Source organism: Botryllus schlosseri, chromosome 7 (assembly GCF_051294905.1).
Source record: "Botryllus schlosseri isolate E-star chromosome 7, Bs_hap1, whole genome shotgun sequence".
Taxonomy (NCBI): Eukaryota; Metazoa; Chordata; class Ascidiacea; order Stolidobranchia; family Styelidae; genus Botryllus; species Botryllus schlosseri.
Genome location: NC_137242.1, coordinates 5,759,240 through 5,784,543, shown reverse-complemented (window position 1 = coordinate 5,784,543; position 25,304 = coordinate 5,759,240). Strand labels below are relative to the sequence as shown.

Below are 25,304 nucleotides of genomic sequence, written 5' to 3'. Positions count from 1 at the left end.
AGAAAGCACTCACAAGTTATCGAAATCGCTAGCAAGGGCCGTGGCCTCGAAAATGATCAACATCGAGAGTAACTGTGACGGCGGGCACCCTCCTATCTGTTCATTACATCGCTTTGTGTCTGATCGCATTGTACATTGCGTGTATGTTGCTCAGTTGAAAATATAACTCAACGATTACACTTAAACAGTGATGACGGCCTCACTCACCCACCGTAAAGGTTATTATATACTCACATTGCCATATATATTGGTTTGAGTGAGTAGCAATGGTGGTAGGTACGTACTGTGCAGTATACAATGTTAAAGTTAAATGACGCGTAGGGTTTACCTAACGCAGCATCGCATTAACGTGTGTCCTATATCAGTGCTCTTTAACCTTTTTCGTCGTGGTACACCCTTTTAACATTTTCTCAAAACTCGTACACCCCTGACCGTATAATACACCGATAACGCAGAAAGCCGCATTTTGATTACATATACAATACGTCCGGATTCCAGCGGGGAGTCGCCATGGCGCATAGACGACAAATACTCATATGAAATTTGATACTGGGAACTTAACACCGCGTAGAGCCCTTGTGGTGTTCTGTGCCTTCACTTATTTCTGGAGATATGCTATGCGCAAATTTTCTTATTGTAGAAGAAAAACATCCCAGCAGGCTTACAATATATAATATATGTGCCCAAATCACGAGTATAAATGTCAAGCAAAGACACTAGAATTATGTGTGTACTCGCACGGAGCGCGAAAATTTTGCCCCTTCAATGGATTTCATCGAAATTGTTGGTAGTTTCACATATTATTGTCAAAAATTTATTGATTCTCAGCTCAAGGGATCGGATTAACCCGTAGAGCTGATGGAGGGTTTCTTCGAAAATATTGGGTACAATATTAATGATGATGCATCTCCCGCGGTTCTTATTAAAATCACATAGTTGCATGTTGTTATTTCTTGGCCTCCCATCAGGATTGTTTGTATTGTTATTAATAATATTTTTATTACGCATCAATGACAGTGGCAATAATCGTCTGTTTAGAATTTGTGCGCCACGACAGTGCATTTCTTAAAGTTTAGTGTCTTTGCTTTGGGTAATGAGGACGACTTTCGCATGTACGCGCACTTCCATTCTTCATTCTCTCTCGCTAACGTGCGTCCACTTTCACGACTCTTCTGCTGACTTTGGAGCTCGGCTCACCCTTCTTCTAGGCTTTACAAGACGCTACGTTAAAAGGGGGGTCGACGACGAGGAGCCTAGATAAACCTCCGACACATAGAAACATGGCAGAGTCGAGACTCGAACCAGCAACAATTGGTTGCATAATGACGGCCACCAACACACGCTAATTTAGATATGTGTATAGAAGGTCGCAAAATTACGGCGGAATTAGGCCGTACGTCCGCAGGTAGAGCACCCCTGGCTTGGCCGAAATAAGGATGAACATGGACATTTTAGCAAGGCTGCAGCGTATAAGAAATGCTAAATACGAATCAGGGCTCGAGGTTACTGGACCACCATCCAACGCAGTGGTTTGCAAACCCGACCCCCTGGCTGCGCAAGCATCTATTCTGCACTATTCATAAGCTGGCCGCAGGAAGCACCAATTCAAAATGTCCGAGCTGTAGCGGTGGTTTCCTCGAGAATCATCAGACAGATATCGCAAGCTGAACACATGCTAACTCCACCCTACTCTACTCGAAAAGGAAGTAATGAGTCCATTACCAAAGGTTAAATGATTAGAAACATTTGCTTATGACATCACATTGTAAGATATTACACATCCAGTCAATCTGTTTTGAAGCATAAACTGGCGAATTTATTGTGATAGTTATAGTCATCGTATCATCGGTTCATCATAATGTGGATCTGGTACACCCCTGTAGACACAATCCGAGTGGTACACCCTTTACAAATTATGGTACAGCGTGGGGTGTATGAAACACCCGATTGAAGAGCACTGCCATATTGCTAATTAACCAGTGCGTCAACCTGTACTGACGCATAAACCTGCCTTTGTGATAGGCTGATAGCTAGCCATTGGCTCGTTGTAATTCGGATCTGGTACACCCCTGTACACCCCATCCGACTGGTACACCCTTTGAAAATTCTGGTACACCCTAGGGTGTACGAAAACCCCGGTTGAAGAGCACTGTCCTATATGGTGTCGACACAAGCATATCTCACGGCGCAGTGAAATTGTATCATGTCACAATTTCCATTTGGCTACAGGCAATTTGACGGTCATTTTTGACCGGCTTGCCGAGCATTAAATTTGGTAAAACGGGTATCAATCGAAAGCTGACTCTGCACTGATTACGAAAATGTAAATTTTATTCCGCTCGTGGCCCTGGAACTCCCCCAATCAGCCTCGTATTTTTCCTTGTTATGGAGATTGGCATTGGGACGCAACAACCCGGGTTCTTGGGGGCGAAGCCCACACGAGTTTGGTGTATCACGCTATCGGAGACCAAGATAATCATTTGTTTAGAGGGGCTGACGAAGTGCTGTTACGGCCCTCCCTCTGACCCATTGTCTTTATTACACTCCTTACAATATGAGGTGGGGGGCGCTGGAGCATGATAATTTTTGAAAGGGGCGCTGGAGGAAAAAAGGTTAAGAACCACTGGCATAGAGCATCATGCTCATAGGGCAGCCTTGCCTAATGCCTCTTTTTATCTTCACCGAGTTAGTTTTCGCTCCGTTGATTTGGATTCGACTTCTAGCGTTATTATATGTATGTTTGATATAATTGTATAGGTAGAAGTTTCCTCCCAAATCCCAGGATTTTATTAGCGATAATAGGTAGTCATGATTGACTCCATCAAACGCTTTCTCCTGGTCTACGCTGCCTATCACTGTCGGTATCTCCTTCTTTCTGGAATAATCTATTGCAGATTTTAGATTAAGTGCCGCATCAAAAATGCTGCTCTTGTCGATGCTACATTTTTGGGTGTTGTCTATGATTCCGTTAGTATGCTTTTCATTCTCCTGGTTAGTATTTTAGATAATATTTTGTAATCAGTATTTAATAGTGGTATCGGTCGGTAGTTTTTTATGTGCCTAGGATTTCCTTTCTTGTAAATTTGTTTTACTCATCCTTCTTCCCATGTCTTGCAGGCCGAATTGGAGCTGTATGCGTTGTTCAGTACTTAGGCAAGTTCTTTTCTTATCATGTTCCAAATGTTGTATAGAATTCATTGGAGAACTCATTCTTCTTTTTTGATGTTTTCTGATCATTGTATATAAGAGTTTTTGGGGGTTCCTCGTTCGGAATATGTCTCTCAAATTATATCTTCTGATTGTGTCGTTCCATTTCATTTCTGTTGGTGATAAGCCCTATTTCGTTTTAATTTTCGCATCTATATCTCTACTAATTATATTGCAGTCGCCGCATACCAAGCTTGGTATACTACCACCAATGCAGTGTTGGAACTTCGAAACATCGGTGGGACGCATCTCAGCGACGAAACAAATTCCACGCAAGGCTGCTACACATATTCAAGGAACGACATTTCTGTCAATTATAGTGATAGGCTGATAGCTCCTCACAATAGTCACACAGCGCTACGAAATGGTCACGGTCCAGATATACGAAGTTATTTTGAATGGAATCATTTGCCATGTTGAGCCAAAAAGATTTATATTGAACCTTTCAAGTCATTATAACTTTTTAGACGTCATAATATCCGGTACTCACATACTCGACACGACTCGAAGGTTAATATTGGACTGGGGAATGAATCGATCAAACGCTCAGTTTAGCCCTCCATTACTTGCGACTAAGTTCTTGTTATTGGATATCGATATAGAGCACCCCTGGCCAGTAATAGTTAACCCATATCATTCGTCGCGGGATTTACTAACCCTTGCCTCGTATGCACCTGTATGTATGAGATGTAGGGTTGGGACTTCGGGATCAAATTTGAAATCCCGGGATCGGGATTTTCCCGGGATTCTCGCTTCTCAATCCCGGGATTTCCCGGGATTGGAAAAGTATTAAAATACACATACAAGCTACACAAACAACATTTATTCCTTGTATTATTGACCCAAAACATAAGAGCAGCAAGAGTATCATCGTCTCGAGTCGGCCACGGGTCTCAAACCCAAACTTGCTCGCAGGCCAATTCCGTAGTTTCTGATGACGCGGCGGGCCGCAGCATAAAATAGAGGTACAATATGTATTTCCAAGTATAGGCCTTATTTAACTTACCTTGCACAGACTGGCAGTCCATACACATTGTGAAAATGTGATTCACTATTGTAATATGCCCGTTTGGCACGAAAAAGTCATATTTTTAAATATTTTAATAAAAAATATTTTTGTGCTTAGCATAAGTTGTCGAAATAATGAGTTATAGACAGTTAGACACCAGTGTTGGGATGACTCGAGTCATGACTTGACTCGAGTCCGATTCGAATCACCTTTTTTGTATGACTTGACTTGACTCGAGTCAATTTGCTAAAAGGATTTGACTTGACCTTACTCGGCCTATCCCAAATGTGGATTGAATCGTGTCTCGGAGCAAAATGCACGAGTCAATTTCAAGTCATCAAGTAATAGCTGTATCTTACATATATTCGGATTGTTCGCCAAACGATGGTGTAACCCGTGAGAGCGACCAATCATTTAATGATCGTGCGTTATACTGAGCCTCCATTGTTCTCTTACAAATAAATTGACCGCAAACGAAGTGATCGAAGCTTACATCAGCTTACGTTGTCATGAACTAATATAGTAAAGTAAACTCTGTTCCCTGTTTTTACCTTAACCAAACCTATTGTTTTATTGAAACTGAATTCGAGTATAGGTTATATAGTCCTAAACCATTGGCGCAGGCTCGAATTGTATCATATCGATTTGTAAATGCGTAATGTATTGCATCTTATCAATTGGTATCTATTCACTATCTTGGCTGGTAACTATAAACTGAGGTTTGTAGTTAGCGATACAGCGCCTTCTTGCGTGTATATATAACTCTATATTCGTTCATCGGTTCAATATCAATGACCACTCCATCTGTATTTCAGACAGCTAGCAAAATGCAATGACGTTATCATGCTTCATACTTCGAAAAGGCAACTTAACTTGAATTGTGACTTGACTCGTGACTTGCCTTGGCTTAACTTGACTCGACTTGACTCGAGTCACCTCCAAAAATCGAGTGAGTTGACTTGACTCGAGTCACCTTTGAAAATAGATTGACTTGACTTGACTCGACTCGAAATGCACAATGACTCGAAATGACTCGTGACTTGATCCCAACACTGTTAGACACCATACGAGACGACAATTGCATCATATCAACGTATAAACTGTTGTGCCAAAAGTTCGCTGCTATCGGACATATGACACGTGATAGCGATTCGGGTTTTTGGAGTGGCTTAAAGTGAATTTTAAGTTGTCAAATTCGAAATAAGAAATTTTCAGTTAAATATTGGCGAATACTTGAAATTTTAAAATGCTGACGCTGTGACGCAGGCTGCAGAAAATGTTCTCGCAGGTCGCATGTTTGAGACCCCCGTTTTAGACAATCAGCCGAGTTTGTGACACTGCTTTATTACCAAAATAAGAGATATGGCGTTACGTAAGCTTTGGTAGATGCTGTTTACAAATCCCGGGATTTCATCGGGATTGATCCCGGGATCGGGATTGCTTCAAATCCCGGGATCCCGGGATCGGGATTTCCCGGGGTCCCAACGCTAATGAGATGGTGTAGCGTAGCCTCGCCTTCATTCGCGAAAGACTATAACCATAGTGTCCTATATGGTGTCGACACAAGCAAATCTCACGGTTCAATGAAATTGTATCACGTCACAATTTCCATTTGGCTACAGGCAATTTGACGGTTATTTTTGACCGGCTTGCCGAGCAATAAATTTGATGAATCGGGTATCAATCGAAAGCTAACTTTGCACTGATTACGAAAATATAAATTTTATTCCACTCATGGCCCTGGAACCCCCACAATCAGCCCCAAATTATTCATTGTTGAGAAGATTGGCAGTGTGACGCAACAATGCTGTCTGGCGAAACGAGATAGAAACTCATGAGGAAGGATGCGGCCGAGCGGCGAGAGTGGGATCAGCTGACGTCGTGGCAATAGCTATGTGCATTGTGCAATTATAGATAATAGGGATGGTGTGAACCTCTGAAAGGTTCAGGTTCGTGTGAACGCGAACCTTTTTGAAAGGTTCTGTGTGAACGCGAACGTGAACCTCGTGACGTCACATGACGTCATATTGCTAATTCCAACCCTATCTTTCAATGAAGTGATAGCCTTTATTAATGTACACGATACCTAGCGACGACTCGGGCCACATAATGCCACAATGTTGAAGTAAATATTGGCGTTTTAAACGTCGCTAAATGTATCAACTAAGCCGCAGGGCTGGCCAACCTTTTCAGCCATAGGGCCACATTCGATTGGCGAACTGTTGCGCGGGCCACTAGCCGCGCGAAGCGCGAAATTTTTTTGAAGTTCAGAGGTCAATAAAATTGTCACCTGACTATATTGCGGGCTTGCTGTATATCGCTGGGCTCAGTTTGCAGGGACTGGGCGATCGGCGTCTGGACATATCGATATCGACAGTTTCGACCAACATTCGTCAATCATTTTGTGCCTAGGTTTCATAGTCGACGGTCTTTCTGCGAGTGCAAACGCAAAGTCGCATATGTTGAACGACACTCTGTTTCGTAATCGCGAATATAGTTAGATTCAATCTGATACATTAGACGTTATTTCATTTTCTCAAAGGGCCAACAATATTAAAAGCAAAAAATCGAGTGACAACATGTTGCGCGCAGCGTGTAGAAAATTTTTACTTTTGATAAATCTATCGCAAATCATTCTGCTTTATTTTAGTGTACGAAGATCTACCAATATGTGACTGGCTCCGGGATCTGCCAATGCGTCGGAACTGATATTTTAGTCATCACATCTCAAGTGTTGCGGCCAGACTAATCAAATTTTTGGTTGGCCTCACAAGTTCACAATATGTGCAATCCATTTTTGATAACATTAGAAAGTTCGGAAATTACCTCGCGGGCCACTCAATACCTTCTCGCGGGCCACATGTGGCCCGCGGGCCACGGGTTGGCCAGCCCTGAAAGGCAATCAAATGATAAAAAAACTCCCATAATATCAATATCATCCGTCGCTTTGCCAACAATTTCGACGAGGAGTTGCCAGGGACTATAAGCTTACGCCTTAACGGTCTTGGCCAGACAGGACAATGTGTTCGGCGTCTGAGTATTGCTACATTGATATTGAGCAGAGTGTAAAACAGGTTTCTATACTTGGTGCCGATATTAGGCTACCGCACAAGTTATACAGCTGTAGCCAACACCTCAATCGAACGGATATGGTTTTAATTATTCAGTAAAAATATGAAGTTAAGATTGACCCCGTACGCCTGCTAGATTTGTTACAACAAAAAACGATATCAATCTCATTGATTGCGGTTGAATAAGCATCATTCGCTCCCTACATGTAATGTATGTCGCTGGTGATGTTGCGTGATTGCGGGTCAAGCTCACAGCAGAGAGTCACTAAATATTCACAAACGGAAAGCTGGATATTTCGAGCAAATTTTTGTAACAAAGCAAGTAAAATATTTGAGATTGTCAAGGTGCCTGCTCGTTTTGCGTTGATTGTTTATGCTGCCAGCGTCATGCAAAATTGTAATATATGAAAAAGGTTCACAGTGCAGAACCTACCAAGGTTCTGTTGTGAACGCGAACCTCTAAATTTCCGAGGTTCACACACAGAACGCGAACGTGAACCTCACTTTCACACCATCCCTAATAGATAACTAACCTAGCTATACTTAGACGGAAGGATCTCTATAAGTTGAAGGATATTGCAGGAAAATTCGTAGGTCCCAAATACATTCTGTGGACCCAGTTCTACCTTTAGAAATCAAGGAAAGGCTGGTAATGTGTGCTCGCTTTCAGCGAAGCGCCTATAGAAAGTATCAACAGCGCCACGCATCTTTGGAACCCTACGCAACAAGCGGGCTAAGGTAATCGATATCATAATAATCTGACATATCCAATGTAGACTACTCAGACGTAGCCTACATATCTCTATCAGCTGAAGGATATTGCGCGAAAATTGGTAGGGACTAAATACATTCTGTGGACCCAGTTCTACCCTTACAAATCAAGGAAAGGCTGGTAATGTGTGCTCGCTTTTAGCCAAGCGCCTATAGAAAGTATCAACAGCGCCACGCGTCTCTGGAGCCCTACGCAACTAGCGGGCTAAGGCAATCGATATCATAATAATGTGTCATATCGAATGTAGACAATTTAGACGTAACCTAAATATCTCTATCAGTTGAAGGATAATGCGCGAAAATTGGTTGGGCCCTAATACATTCTGTGGACCCAGTTCTACCCTTAAAAGTCAAGGAAAGGCTGATAAGGCGTGCTCGCTTGAACCGAAGCAAATAGAAAAAGTATCAACAGCGCAGCGTTTCTCTGCGACGCGATTGCACAATGCACATAGCTATTGCCGCGACGTCAGCTGATCCCACTCTCGCCGCTCGGCCGCATCCTTGCTCTTGAGTTTCTCTCTCGTTTCGCCAGACAGCATTGTTACGTCACACTGCCAATCTACTCAACAATGAATAATTTGGGGCTGATTGTGGGGGTTCCAGGGCCATGAGTGGAATAAAATTTATATTTTCGTAATCAGTGCAGAGTCAGCTTTCGATTGATACCCGATTCATCAAATTTTTTGACCGGCAAGCCGGTCAAAGATGACCGTCAAATTGCCTGTAGCCAAATGGAAATTGTGACGTGATACAATTTCATTGAACCGTGAGATTTGCTTGTGTCGACACCATATAGGAAACTATGCTATAACAGTTGGCGCTGGTTGATATCATTTCATTGTGATCATCACATCTGAACTCACGTGCTCCATTGACCATAGCATGTCACCTGTATTCATGTTAATCAGTACCCTGTATCGCAGGGGCGGGCAATTTCTCCGGTCGGCGGGTCGGATATGAGAAAATTAAGTACTTGGCCGGCCGGATTACAGATTATATACATTAATCGCGTATTTAGTTAATTATTTAATTTATTTATTGTAGCATAACGACTGCACGCGAATATCAGTTATATTGGAAAGCAGCCTTGTCTCGTTAACGTTCATGGTCGAAAATGTATGTAGACCCGAACAGAGCAAGTAGTTTCCAGACCATCTTTCTCAAGTTGGCAAATTTGATTCATTCTGTGACGCATAAAATTTGTCAATACTTTCAGATCATAATTTCTCTTTCAGGGTAGAAACTTTCTGCAGGCCGCTCAAAATCCTTTCGCTGGTCGAATACGGCCCGCGGGCCGTATGTCGCCAGTCCATGCTGTATCTTACAGTGGCCGTATGTTATACACTGGTGCATCAGTGATTCGCAAGTAGTCTGAATAATAGGTATCGCCCGCGTTCGCACTTCTCCCAAACAGAAAAAAAAACGTAACCGTGGAGTCGTCGCAAAGAAGATGCCACAAGCAACTAGCATAAGCCAATAACAGAGTAAGAGAGAGATTTTATTTTCATCCAAGCAAAATACATAATAACGAGGCAGCATCAAGGACGAAATAGACATAAAATACACAGACTTCACAGTAGAAGGAACACAAAACACTTCGACATATCGATTAGTTTCATGAAATCAATATTTTTGTTACCTTTTAAACACACAGCGGGATAACACGTTCATGTAAATAAATAGGTAAAGTGAAGGCAAGGGAACCGAGCGTCACATCGTTTATGAAAGCTAGTCATAACATGAAACAAAGGCAGGAATAGTTTGGGGATGGATACGCCCACCATTGTTGTACTCATTGGTGGGTAAATAGTTATACATATGACTGAGAAGCATTATAATATCTGTTAAAATTGCTTGGTATAAAATTCAAATCCGATTGGAGGTAACATTGGCACAAGGGCTAGGCAGACGAAATGTGTCATGATGATGAATACGATATTTTAATTCGAAACTTGATAATCTCATTCTATAACATTTTCAACTTGAACAAAAATAACATCTTATAGTCTACTGAGCAGAATCGACAATGAATTATTAACAGCTTGCCCTAGTATCGCTTATACCGGTGATTCCCAAACTGTGTGCAGCGGCTCATAGTGTGCCGTCACAGATTCCCAGGTGTGCCGGGAATATTTTTGCAGTTTTGGAAAAGAACTGTACAATCATTTTTGAAACGACCTGAAGACTGGTATACGTGACTTACAGACGATTTAATTTCCTTAACACCTGATAAATAAGCAGTTAAGCACAAGTGACAATGAAATCAGTTATGGCATCCCAATAAATCAAGCAAATCTCTCCGAACAAGAGCAGCTAATTGATTTAATAAAATTTGAAGCAATTTATTCAAAAGAAATTAGGTGATTTTTACTTGTCTGCTGGCAAATGCTATTCCGTAATCGGTGCAAAAACCATCAATATTGTGTTAAGTTTTGTATCTTCATGACTAGGTCAACATGGCTTTTCTTTTTTCAGGTAAATTAAAAGCTGTAAACGAGAGACTGCTTAGAATTATTGACAAAATGTAGATTGCTGTTGTTGATTGTGTTTGTGTGGCGATTACAACGCAACTGGTTTTGTTGGCTTTTTCCAAAAATCCTTTTAATATATAGGGATGTGCATTACAAAATGCGGATAGGTTTGTGAAAATTCGATCTCTTTTCCATTGTACATGTTCTATCATGTAAAAAATCATCGGAATTTTTTAAAGTATCTTTTCTCGGCCCAAGTGTGCTGCGAAAGTTTTATAACTTTTCTAGTGTGCCACAAGCCGAAAAAGTTTGGGAACCACTGGCTTATACAGTCGCGATACAGCGATAGGCGGTAAGAGTGATATAATATATAATGAAATCTATTTGAGCATATCGATTGGCTTCTGAAGCTAGGGTATCGAACTCCCAGAAAGAGAAGAGTGATTACGTGGGAGGGTTTCATAATGGAGTGAGAAGTTCAAACTTGGTCAACACGCATTTTAACCACTCTGTCATAATTATTTTTGACCAAAGAATACTCTTATTGTCTATGCTTCATTGGTTTAACAAAATGTGCATTCAGTTATTGAGATTGTGAAGCCCTGCTTACACGTACAGGCGAGAAGTAGTCATTTCGTAACAGCGAACATGGGATGATGACTATGTTGCATATGTGCTTTTCTTGTGCTTTTTTCGGTATATTAACCATTTTTATCAGTTCAATACAGCACAAAGAAAGATGGTACACACCGATTTGGACTCGGTGGTAAGGTATAGGCCTGGAAACTACACGCCCCGGAGAATCGGAATAATTTAATTAAATCATCATGTTCTTATGGAGTTTGTTCTGGCCACTGAATGACTTTATCCGATTATTCCAATGGTTGATTGTGTCTTGCGCCGATTGGTTCGTGAGCGCTACAGAACGTCAGCCCCGTTTCCACAAACACAACTGTAGCAGGATTGTTACAGCAAATGCATAGATGTTGAGACCTGTCGGAAAGTAGACGTATTAAATATCAATACTTCGTTTTTTTTATTAACAACCGCACTGAACATATGCGAAATGAGATGTGCGACAGTAGGTGGCACGAAAAATTTGTGATATCGAACTGTTATTTTGTAGATCTCAGACGTTTTCATACTGATGCACACGATTTAGCAAGACCTAAATTCTGCAATTAAGACTTCATAACTGTGCTATCGTCCATACAGACAAGACTCAAAGGACAACGTATAATTGGACCTTAATCAATAAATACAATAGCGTTTGTCTTCTCCAGTCATACGATACTACGTCATTACTGTCGATTTTGCTCATACCTTCACATGCTAATTTTGCTATCTATACCTACACTGTAGACGAGAATATGGTATTTAGACGATGTTCGCCACAACGTAAGCTGTAAAACATACAAATGACACTTTTCCAGGGACGAGGGGATTCTGTTTTCGTATACCACTGCAAGAGGGAACGAAATTATGGTACGCTACAATAACAGGATGCCAGGATCCAAAGAATGTAGAGGGCCTTCTATATTCTTTGCAGGACCTACACATCCGGGATATAGCTCCATAAAAATTGGCGTATTTTACTCGTTTTCATCCACTGGAAGGAACGTGAAAGCAAAATTTTGCAGCAGAATTTCTCGAGGATATGATTTGCGTTCCTCACGCTATGACGGAATTGCGGTAAATACACTCATTTCCACCAATTTACACTATAGTTACGCAAATTTGGAATGTACGTGTGCAATGCACATCAGAGTTGGATCAATTACATTATTTCAGTTCAATTACAATTACAATTACAATTACTTTCATGAATGTTTCAATTACATTACAATTACAATTACTCCATGCTAAAAATATCAAATTACAATTACAATTACAATTACTCCTTGCATGCTTCAATTACATTACAATTACAATTACAATTGCTGCTGTTGAACATATAATTCAATAATCATAAATTCAACCGTGCTCCTTGACACCTGTAGCGTCGTATTTAACATCAATTCAAGTCTAGTTCAGATTGTGTAGTAATAAATGCGTTTATGTTTGTACATAGTATGCTATGTAAGATGTCATGGTGACGTAATATAAGCGTGTTTTGTATGCTCGGTAATTATGGTTCATGTTATTGGAAATGTAAAATGTTTTACCTAATTTCCTATGGGTTAGGATTAAGGATAGGGTGCAGTATGTCGTTGAAAAAGTATTATAATATATGCATGTGTTGGATTTGCGTATATAGTATGTAATTAAAGAAATAATATTATTTTTATCGAGGGACGTAGGAATTAGGATGAGGAGTAAAAACAAAACCGTGCTTTGTCAGATAAGACGTTATATAATATGCAGTGGTCTGGTTAGTAAGCCAGACAAAGTAACGATGCAGCATCGTGATCTGAAATCGTATTGTAGACTGCCAACCCACGGATAGATGCGCAAGATGTGAGTCACGGATGAATGCACCGACAAACGTACTGCAGAGCCGGCCAATAGCAGCAAACTTTGTAGTTCTAGAGCTTGCGAACCAAGCGTCCTAATTTGATGCATCTGGTCTTTATCGTAAGCTATTGATGCACTTATTTCGAAAATACAAATTAAAATCTCGTCAGGGCAATATAGCTGCTCCAAAATAGCCGTTTAAGGCCGACTGTTCTGAAAAGTGAGAGCGCCGCAGCAGCATGACCACAACAATGACCAATTACACCCAGCGATTGTTCAGAACAATGCCGATTCCCAGTCTTTCACGACTATTTTGGGATGGTACCATTGCCTGGAAATATACTTTTATTGCGGAATCAGAGCGACACTAGCTTTCGATTAGGACCATACGTATCAAATCTCGACGCTTGGATCGCCAGCTATGGGACTATCAATTCTGCTGTTTTAGCCGGCTCGGCAGTTTGCTTCTTGGCGTATTCAATCGTGAGTCACGTGTTGCGAATCCATCCGTTGGTTAGTAATCTAAAAATTGTATACAATGGCAGCCGAGCGGTAAAAATATAAAAAAAAACTTCGCCCGAAAGGGCGCAGTCAAGGGCTTCCGCGAATGTATCCACCAAATTCCTTGTGGACATTTAAAGAGAATGCATTATAAGTCCATTATTTTATGTTGTGCTTGTCAGGTCTCAATAGCAATTCAATGTAATTGAACTTGTAATTGAGCAAGATTTTTGTCAAATTACAATTACAATTACAATTACATAAAATAAAAATGCTCCAATTACAATTACATTACAATTACATTGAAAAATGTAATTAATTACATTGAATTACAATTACAAATTACAATTGATCCAACTCTGATGCACATATCATCGATGTTTATGTAGGTGGTGAAATTTGCCGATAGTTGGATCGGAAAGTAGATAGCCTACTTATTTTACCTTTGAGTGGCCGGTTGAAAGAAGGGGGCCTGATGAACGGAAGACGATTGCATGAGCAGATCAGATGTAGGAGGACATAGCGGATTTCCTTGGTCACGAATGTGTTGGACGCGATAGGGCGATGATGAGGCTGGGAGCAAGGCCCTCTCTCTCAAATTCCTTTGAGCGTGATTGCGCCAGCGCAGCAGACCATGAATCGTCGTACTGACACTTCTTATCCCACTGAAAATGAATATTCATTCAATGGGTTTTGTATGCGCATCGTACGCTACAATAGCAGGATGCCAGGATCCAAAGAATGTAGAGGGACTTTTATATTCTTTGGCAGGACCTACACATCCGGGATATAGCTCCATAAAAATTGGCGTATTTTACTCGTTTTCATCCACTGGAAGGAACGTGAAAGCAAAATTCTGTAGCAGAATTTCTCGAGGATATGATTTGCTTTCCTCACGCTATGACGGAATTGTGGTAAATACACTCATTTCCACCCATTTACACTATAGTTACGCAAATATGGGATGTACGTGTGCAATGCACATATCATCGATGTATATGTAGGTGGTGAAATTTGTAAATAGTTGGATCGGGAAGTAGATAGCCTACTGATTTTACCTTTGAGTGGCCGGTTGAAAGAAGGGGGCCTGATGAACGGAAGACGATTGCATGAGCAGATCAGATGTAGGAGGACATAGCGGATTTCCTTGGTCACGAATGTGTTGGACGCGATAGGGCGATGATGAGGCTGGGAGCAAGGCCCTCTCTCTCAAATTCCTTTGAGCGTGATTGCGCCAGCGCAGCAGACCATGAATCGTCGTACTGACACTTCTTATCCCACTGAAAATGAATATTCATTCAATGGGTTTTGTATGCGCATCGTACGCTACAATAGCAGGATGCCAGGATCCAAAGAATGTAGAGGGACTTTTATATTCTTTGGCAGGACCTACACATCCGGGATATAGCTCCATAAAAATTGGCGTATTTTACTCGTTTTCATCCACTGGAAGGAACGTGAAAGCAAAATTCTGTAGCAGAATTTCTCGAGGATATGATTTGCTTTCCTCACGCTATGACGGAATTGTGGTAAATACACTCATTTCCACCCATTTACACTATAGTTACGCAAATATGGGATGTACGTGTGCAATGCACATATCATCGATGTATATGTAGGTGGTGAAATTTGTAAATAGTTGGATCGGGAAGTAGATAGCCTACTGATTTTACCTTTGAGTGGCCGGATGAAAGAGGGGGGCCTGATCAACGGGAGACGATTGTATGATCAGATCAGATGTAGGAGGACATATCGGATTTCCTTGGTCACGAATGTGTTGGACGCGATAGGGCGATGATGAGGCTGGGAGCAAGGCCCTCTCTCTCAAATTCCTTTGAGCGTGATTGCGCCAGCGCAGCAGACCATGAATCGCCGTACTGACACTTCTTATCCCACTGAAAATGATTATTCATTCAATGGGTTTTGTATGCGCATCGTTACCGTTCAGGGTAATCCAAACCACCAACAGCAGTGTTCGTGTAGGCTAGGCAAGAGTGAATAATGTTAGCTGATGTGATGATAGATAAGTATATACAGGTTACAAACTTGCTGATAAAATCATGTTTTGTAATCACTGCTGTGGCGTTATGGTTTATCATATTACAACACCCTAAATGCGAATGGAAATGTCGATACGTCGCAAAGTTACAGCATGTTCATTAGCGCTGTCCAAAAATGACGTATTTTTGCAAATTGTACTGGCTACTTGATAAAATTGTTAGGTGACCTAAAGGAACGATGCACACCGAATATTGTGCAATTCTAATCTATAGAGGCATTATTATAGAAGAGAAAAAGGTTTGGGATTTATTTAAGGAAAAGAAATATAAAATATTTTCGAATTTTACTATATATCCCATGGAATTGTTAGGTTGTCCGATAAAGCGATGCAAAACAAATTTGGCTCAATTCCAACCGAGCAAAGTTATTGGAATACAAAATTTAGGATTTGGAAAAAATAATATTTACGGTGGCAAATTATTTAATTATTTATTATTGTTTTGAAATCTAAAATTTTGAACATCAATAGTACTAGTACTATAAGCATATGCGTTCAGTCAAGGGATGTTTGTTTGTATTGGAAGTTCATGCTGTTTCCACTATACATTCATTGGTCGTTTTACACCAGGCCAATATTTTTTTTATCTTTGAATCCGTATTTACTGAATTGTAGCACGGCTCACTTCTAGGCTTTTTATAAGAGACTGCTTACGCGGATCATGTGGCGAGTAGGAGCCTAGATAAACTACCAACACTTAGGTAGGAATTCTGGAGTCGACCTCGCTCGGAATTGAACCCGCAACCGATTGCTGTTGTAGCCGTGGATCATACCACTACGCGATATTCTCCGACAGTCAAAGCGCATTGATGTCCATCCAAAATAATGGTAATTCGAATAGTTTAATTGAAAGTATTATCTTACTTTGTAGAGACCTGGCAACAAAGGGAGTACAAGTGACGTTCATTTGGATTCCCGCTCACACAGGAATACGTGGCAATGAAAGGGCGGATGAACTCGCAAAACTCGCCGCTAGCACACCTGGATCCAACGACGAAAATGTAATGTTTCTGTCACTTGCCGAAATGAAGTCCCACACCAATGGAATATGTATTGATAAGTGGATGTCGGAATTGAACGGCATCGACCAAGACTCTACGTACCTACGTTTACTCGTACCATTATCATGCATTCCTCGTCCACGAAATTTGTCGCGAAGGGAATCATCAATTATATTGCGACTACAAACTGGACATGGACACTGTAAATTGAACTATCACCTCCATCGCATGAGTTGTCATGACAGCGGTCTCTGCGAAACGTGCAGCGTACCAGAAACTGTAGAACATTTCCTACTGACATGTCCTCGATACTATCACCAGAGACAATATTTAAAAAATGTAGCTGAACATAGCAGTGTGAGAATTAACTTGGACTGTCTGTTGACTGATCCGCGTATGGTTATTCCGGTCGCAGAATTTGTTGTATTGTGTAGACGTATCTGACTCAACTATTCGCTCCCCCAGGCCTGGTGCACAAGACCTTAGTAGTCGAGAACCATAAAACCCCTCATCTACATACATACGACGACGCTATCTCGCCACTGACATATCGTTCAATTTCAGTCGTACGCAAGTATAGTGGTAATTTGTGTCATTGGTTAACCATGCACAATTGCACATGCACATGCACATTGATGTGAGGCCGTGAAGATACATGACTTCACTCACCCTATTAGCAAGTCTGGCCACTTAATGTGTACATAAGACTGGACTTAAATATGGATAGACAATGTCTATAGCACGGTCGTTATTAACCGGTGTTCCATGGAATACTGGGATTCTTGGACGTCAACACACACAACTAGGGTTGCTTCTAAAATAAACGGTTGTTTAAAACACTTTATTTAAGTTGTATAATTATGCCATAATTGTGTATATAGCCTACTTTCCAAAAACATGTTGTATGAGCCTACGGACGATTACTACCTGATAAAGCCGACGTACATACTATACGGGATAGTTGTAACCCTCAAAATAGTCGGTTCAACAGTTATAGTCAGGGTTGCCGTACTGTCCTTATTTCTAAGATTTGTCCTTATTTTGAAGGGCCACGTGTTAGAAACCTCGCCTGTCCTTATTTCTAAGAAATGTCCTTATTTTCGACTTGCGTCCTTATTTTGTCTTATTTTCGACAACAACAGAACTTCGATCGCGTTCCTCTGGTAGCCTATCTGCGTTGCAATATCTGCAATTGTGACATTAACCTGGAGGCCATAGGAGAGACCACCATTTCAACTTATATTGATACCCCAACACAAAAGAAGTGTGTCATAATGATTAATTCGAACCAGTCGATGAATAATTTTTTCACAAGTCGATCAGCACCGATGACCCCAGGCAGCTGCTGCTGATGGTACCTGGGCATTCCATACAGTCAAACACCAGCAATCATTCCTCACCAACGATTTGCACATCGCAATTGTTCAAACGAATATTCCCCGATTCCATCATTGCAAAGAAGTTTACTTGGGCCAAGGCCAAGACTACAAGCATTATTACTGGCGTTCTTGCTCGAAATGATTTTGTCTGAACTTGGTGTACAGCCTTTTTTTTTATCTTGTTTGACGCCTCTAATCACAACGAGGTGAATAAGTTCGGTTTATCAACCTATGGGGCCCCCAAGATCAACGTTTTTTCGGTTTTTTTGCGGGGGGGGGGGCGGGTGACGATGGTGCTGTTTCTGCCCTGAGTAAAGATAAGCCTAGACCTGAGCTGTCGTGAGATCCATGAGGCACTTACTATACTAACAAGGAGTTGCTGGAGCAGATTGTTTCTAGCGGACAGTATGAAAAATGATATGCCACGGCTCGTATAAATACAATGTACAAAAACGATTTTTAATGCTAATCTAATTTTTCAACTGTCCTTATTTTTGGGTCTATGTCGATGGCAACCCTGGCTATAGTATTTGGAAATTTCGTCAAAGAAGCTAATTTCAATTGTCAATGTCAATCCGCTATGACGTCACAATTGGATATGCATGACGTCATGACCTTATTTTAAACATGCTTGTTTTAAATTGCCGTTTACGATACAATTTTCAGGAAGCTTGAGTTCACTCGACACATTCATGAATTCACGCCTTCATCATTGTACTGTACAATGCACTTTCTGAAGAGATCGTTTACCCTACAAATCCTTTAAGTAAGGTCAACGGTTTAAGGTTTAAGTGTGGTTTCGACAGGTATTACATGTCAATACAGCAGTTTTGCGCAACGATGCACTGACAATACATCAGAACATTATAAAAAAGACTGAAGCAAGTTATCAATACAACAATAGTTCTCAAAACTTGACAAAAATATATAGGAACAGTGGTTTCATAATTTCAAATTAAAGCCTAACTATAGCGGATATTGACTTTTATTTGTATGTGACTATAATAAATTAGTGCCAATAACTGTTTCCTCGTCTGCCGTGCTTCAGTATTTATAATACCATGTGCTCCGTGATCTGATAAGCTATAATTGATCTGATATCTGCTGTATGAAGAAGTAATCGCAGAAATATAGAAATCACTCAATCAAACTCATACCTTCAAAAGTACCACGACCAAATCATACATTTTCTTACATGAACGATCGGTTCCGAGCCGCTGCTAATAATTCCGTGTTTCTCTGGTTCGTCACCCTCCATCTTACTGTTGCCAAAACAGCTCTTGCTGCTGCTCTGAACGTATGCGATGCAGGCATATATGATTCAGTGATACATTTCTTAGCGAGTTATCGGTCCTATCACTTAAAACAATATATAGCGTTCATGAACAAGTTGATAACGTGTATGAGTGTGATTGTATATGTGAATAAATGGTGGATTTGCTTGGTGAATATTATACTCATCAAATAGATTTCCACTAACCCGCGTTGCTTTGTGCTGCATCCTATCGATGCGGTGTTACCACCTATCTAGATATGACGGTTCGCAAGGAGCGAAGAACATCTCGAAACTGAAATTCGCGTTGACAACACAACTCTTACTGGCAAGGGCCTTATAATTTCATTACTCGAAGAAATGGTCTCTCCCCGCTCAAGTCGAATCATTACGATCAATACAAAGATTCGTATTCGACTACTTGAATGATTGTGGCTAGCAATAATTATTCTTTGCCAAATCATTCTTTGGTGGTAAAAACTTTGCATTCTATAATGCGCATAACCGTTATTGATCGACTGCATTGATATGTCAAGGAAGATGAGCGATACTGCCCCCCCGGTTATGTATATATATTCTGATAAACAGGAATATCAAGTGAAATACTTACAACAGCATGTATATTTTGGATTTATCACTTCATCATCGCAATAAAAATTGATTGAAACATCTTACAATTTCTGTAGCGGCGTATTCGATGAGTATCCTAAATATTTGTGATTGAGAGATAGGCTCGAATCGTACCAATTTAGGCAAAAGATATACAGTAAGCAGTAGCCAATATGCAATATATACTAGGGTTACCATACGTTCTCTTTTAAGAGGATTTGTCTTCTTTTTTGACATTTTTGAAAGTGTCCTCGGAGGACGCCCAAATGTCCTCTTTGAATTGAATTGAATCCTCTTTTTTGAAAATGTTGTTTAAATTGATGTTAAACTTCAACTAAAATATAGTAAATCAGTACTGAAGTAACGTTCCGGCGAGTATTTCGGGAGTTGAGCCAGACAGTCGACCTTTTTTCAGTCAACCAACTCCCAATAAATTTAACAATTTTTCTGGATTTTACTCCGGTATTGTAAGTCTGGAAATTTTTAAAAAGTGTCCTCTTTCCCAAAATATGGTAACCCTAATATACACCCATTCTATTATGTGGGACAGCGCTTGTGAGTTGGGACTCGTGGATATCTATGCGACACATTGGCAGCTAAGGGGAGGCTTGGAACAAGTGTGGAGTTCGGCATCATTAATCCATATCAACTCCTGATGCAACACATAGAGGCCGTTGATCGTTAACTGAATGATATGATATGACATGAGATAAATTAAATACATATGTAGAATGTTAGTATACAGAACACTATTTTAGTTAATTGAAATAGAGCTGATTATGACGACAACTTAAACTAACGCCAGGTCAATAGCTTTATTGAGCCTTCTTACCTGACTGCAAAGCATTTTAGCACACATAACATCGTATATAAGGGCTCCACAGTCAGCATAGAAGACATCATCACACTATACAAGCGCTATTCTTCCACCAGGAATTTTCGTCCGTAAATATGCACACCGGATATAATTTTACTTTCTAAATATTCGCAGAGCATGCAACACCGTTTTATGTATGACTAAATTCACAGACTATCCATTAGATCGATTCTTTTCAACTTTATTAGCGCTCTGAACTCGTCGGACCATACTGAGATATTTGTGGATCACCGAAAGCTTCAGTCAAGTCAGTCGACAAATATATAACCATGGCTGAAGAAACTGATATAACTAACAATACGCCCGTTACATTTTTGACCATATATATAGAGCGGTAAGGATTTTGAACTACCCCTAAATTCCCCTAGGAAAATAGTTGGGTTTCAAGCATAGGGTCGTTTCGAAAGCAAAGTGTCTATATTGTACCAACCAGAACGTTTACCCAGTGATTGTTTCCAACCAGCTCGCATTGTTTCTATAGAACCGTCTCATTGTCATCGTTCTAGTCCTTGACGCACCTGGCCTTACAAGCGAAAAACGTTACTCCCCTTTTCACCACTAACAATAATATTAAGAATAATGTGGCGATGCAAAATAAACTTTGTACCGATAGTCATTGGCGCTACAGGAGTCGTAAGCAGAAATCTCATGAGACATATCCAACAGATCCCGGATAACGTTCGATTCGACATGATCCAGAAAATCGGGCACAGTGCATATTCTTCGGAAGGCCTTGAATGCACCACTGGACTTAAATTACACTTGTGAATCACAGCAAATTTCGATTCTTCATTTTCAATCATGTCTACCTCTGCTCTGTAACCCTTGCCAATTCTCCATCTACTGCAATTCTTTTATCTGACCTCTTCATGGATTGCGTGCATAAGAATAGCAATTTGACTGTATTACTGAAATTTTAAAAAATCTACTCCAATCTCGCCATTTTCCTTTGGGGGCGGGTTGCTCCCCGGATTATGTGTGTATCTACCAGTTTTACTGTGAATAAAGAATATAATAATAATAATAGCTGTACTGTCGAAGGAATCTCGCATCCTTTCTGATAAACGCCCCAACGTCTTATTGCATCATTGCATATCTGTTGACAACGAAAAGGTATTCTACTGTCCTTTTGTAGATGCGCCTTCCAGAAGAGACGGTAATTTTCGTTGACACTGTCTACTGGTAAGTTGGGATCGACAAAACTGATACGAAATCGATTCTTTTATGAGCAGCGCATGGTAAGGTAGAGAATGGGATGGGAATTCCCCATGTACTCCATACCATACTTAACAATTTTCCATACTGATACTATATTTTAGATGTGTGGAAATAATCCGGCGAATATATTCTAATTATTTTGGATGAAATTACACTTATAAACAGCCCTGATGCACTAATGATATGCCCGGTTTCTTAATATATCAATTGTCGTCAGAGATGAAGGTTGCTTATTATAATCATCGAAGACGGAACGTATAATATATACGCACGGGATTATTTGGAAATAGCAACAGAAACTCATGAAATGTAAATCTAGTGTGGTAACACACTATATGGTTCGTATGTTGTGACACATTTAGTTACTTTAATGTAAACCCGTGCTGAAACCGTGTAACCGGAAGGACAATTCAATTCACCAAGCGTGACGGCCAGAAGACAACCTAGATCAAATTGCCTTAATCTTTACCCCTTTCAAATTGAAATGTCACACCAGCTTTATCATGAGATGATGGCACCTTCTACGAATCATATTCTCACGCAGTGTACAACACGCCAATTATGTCGACCGGGGCCTACGATATTCATATCGTAGGCCCCGTGTCGACCTATATAAACATAACGAATAAAAGCGTCGACTTTATCACCGAAACAAATCAAAATTTACGTCAGAAATAGAGATATAATTTCAACGAGGCAGGAACATAATGACACTGTGACTGGGATGTATAGCTATAACATATATTGAGATATGTTAATTTTTCAAATGTACTTTCGGGAACATTGTCACATAGTATCTAGTACTATAGAGAAATAGGTAAAAATAATACAAGCGAACACATGAAATAAATAAATAACCTTGTTGTGTATAACAAAACCTACACTTGGACCCCGAAAGCGTGTCATGATATCTGAACAACTGTAGGAATTGATACGGAATTATAGTAGAAAATCTAAAGTCGCAAGAAAGCATTCAATGGTAAGTCGTTGAGAATGACTGTAAAACAATATGATATCGGGTTAAATTGCTGTTATTACGGGGTGAATCCTTATATAGTATGTAGATTTGTTAGTAGTAGCACATGGACTATTATAGGCAGACATAAGATACAGTACAGGCGACACCAGATTACCTACTGTAACATCATTTCGAACTGTGTGATATGAAGAATACCCAAAACAGAATGTGAACTATGTCATTCAAGTATGATGCAGAAGGATTGACAGCTCGTATAATAGGATAGTTTCGCTACATATGTTCATTTTACACTTCACAATTGTAGTAGAAAACTGCGACGGTCGATGTAGTTCGCTTTCCATACGGTCATAAATGCAGTTGCAACTGCCATCGTCGATGTAGTACGCATTCTACACAGTCATACAGGGTAAGACGATATATAATAAAAGGATGTCAAGCAAAGTGCAATAAGAACACATATTGATAATACTAAATCTGATCCGGCGAGATATAAGGTTGTGACTTGTGACTGACTCCAAGGCCGCGAGGCCTCTTCATTACACGGTCCGTGCTTACAGCACAAATAAATAATTAGTTACACGGAGAGTTGTTGTACCATTATAGTCAACGGAAATTGAGCGGCTGCGCGCTACTGTTTATTCGCCTGGAGTTTCATCCGAGTCGTGGTGAAAGGTGCGATTCGAATACGTCATTGCATGGTCCCAATCAGCACTGCATACTTCATGAGCCATACAAAACAACGGTCTGTCAACACGCAATCCAACCAACCCCACGAACGCACGAGCGACACAAAAGACGCAGTAATGTTGAGATGGTTGGCAACTCCTGTTACAAAATGAATTCGCAAAATCAAGATTTGTATTGATTGAAGACAACAATTTGCTCGACATTTAGACTTATCCGGGATTTCTGGAGTCGAGTTCAGATGACGGCCGACATGATACACCAAGATCTGCACTAGAATTGAGACTATAGCTTCACTAGCGTCCTCATAACCAAGATTCAAATGTTTGTACCTTGTACAATGTATAAGATAAATCTTTATTAAAGCCCACGTATATTACCTCGGAGACAAAGGATGCAATGGTTGCACGGCGTCAACAGAAGACGATTGCGTGTCTACGTCGAATGAAGCAGGTCGAAACGGATGTCTTCGGGCGTGGTTCTCTTCAAAGATACTAAGATTTCCATCCGGTACTAGAGGGTTCTCAGACAAACATCTCGCGCGCAAAGACCTTCTCGCGCGATTGCGCCATCGCAGAACACAGTGGACCGCCGAGCTCACGCTTCTTATCCCGCTGAGAAATCAGATTACCATATAAGGTAATGACTCGTCAAGCGTAGACGTCTGAGAAGGCCATCCACAATTCTCATACATATACTACCAATACTATAAATCATCTTAACTACATTGATTGTAGGGTTCGTATTGATTCACAGAGGATGTATAATACTATGTACATGTACATGTTATTATTTATCAACATGTTTATAGTTTTGAGAACAACTTCTGAAAATTACAGATAAATCCAAATTTTCATTCTTTCTATCAAATACTTTATTCTTGATCCACATAGGAAAATAATTCCCATATCGAATCTTGTTTAAGGTCTTATCAGACTGAAATTTTAGATTTTACTTCTGTTTTGCTGAATACTGGCAGTTATTTCAGATAGGATATTATTGAGGTCAGTCGTTATTTAGCGGTAACATAATTATAATTTTATTCAGAATGGAACAAAATATATCTCTTACTTGAACTGGTTCCGGGCAGCTGCCATTTTTTTCTCGTTCGCCACTCGCCATCGCACCGCCGCAACAACAGCTTTTGCAGTTACTTTGAATGAATAACGCATATTTATTTTATCATATCGATGTACCATTGGCGGGATCTATTATGCTTCGAAAACAAATAGAGGATTATAAAATTTGTTGCTTTTTATATGGTGCCCAGTTCAAGAATGTCCGATCTGCTAACTTGAAGACTTGCAAGCCATACTTAACAACAACAGTTACCGGGGGACTCCCCGTGGAACGGAACCTGTTTTATGCTAGTGTTCAACGACATGTTATAAACGTAGGGAAACTAGAGGCTTATTTCCATCTCATAACAAGGCCTGTTTATTTTTGGATATTGGGTTTTATTTTTGGAGAATTTTCAAAAGTAAGATTTGAAAACATCCAAAAATAAGCTTTTTTTGTAAGATGTTTTTTTCGCGTTTTGTAGTGAAATAATCGAGTTAGAGCAGTGTAAATACTTTTGGAACAGCTAGGAAACTCCCAATAACACACTCACAAAAAGAAAACAGCATTTGTGCGATGGAGGGGGTGTCGAAACGTTAAAAGTAGCGCTGCACCACTCGGCCCTGTGCCGCAGGCCAAATACCGCCATATCTACAACAATCACTTCGTCCACACGATGCTG

General features: G+C 40.4%; 2 protein-coding genes across 2 annotated transcripts; both read right to left on the bottom strand.

Annotated features, from left to right (window-relative positions):
* Positions 1 to 8,877: 8,877 nt before the first annotated feature.
* LOC145443641 (uncharacterized) lies at positions 8,878 to 21,542 on the bottom strand. Its single transcript, XM_080321577.1, has 5 exons — positions 19,119 to 21,542; positions 15,158 to 15,379; positions 14,543 to 14,764; positions 13,928 to 14,149; positions 8,878 to 11,522 (listed from the first exon to the last, which is right to left on the bottom strand). Exons 1-5 carry the CDS (start codon positions 19,235 to 19,237, stop codon positions 11,402 to 11,404), a joined length of 906 nt encoding a protein of 301 aa, XP_080177703.1. The 5' UTR covers positions 19,238 to 21,542; the 3' UTR covers positions 8,878 to 11,401.
* A 984-nt stretch (positions 21,543 to 22,526) lies between these two features.
* On the bottom strand, positions 22,527 to 24,961 carry LOC145443643 (uncharacterized). The gene is made up of 3 exons (XM_080321581.1): positions 24,635 to 24,961; positions 23,944 to 24,177; positions 22,527 to 23,704 (listed from the first exon to the last, which is right to left on the bottom strand). Exons 1-3 carry the CDS (start codon positions 24,760 to 24,762, stop codon positions 23,515 to 23,517), a joined length of 552 nt encoding a protein of 183 aa, XP_080177707.1. The 5' UTR covers positions 24,763 to 24,961; the 3' UTR covers positions 22,527 to 23,514.
* Between the last annotated feature and the right edge of the window lie 343 nt (positions 24,962 to 25,304).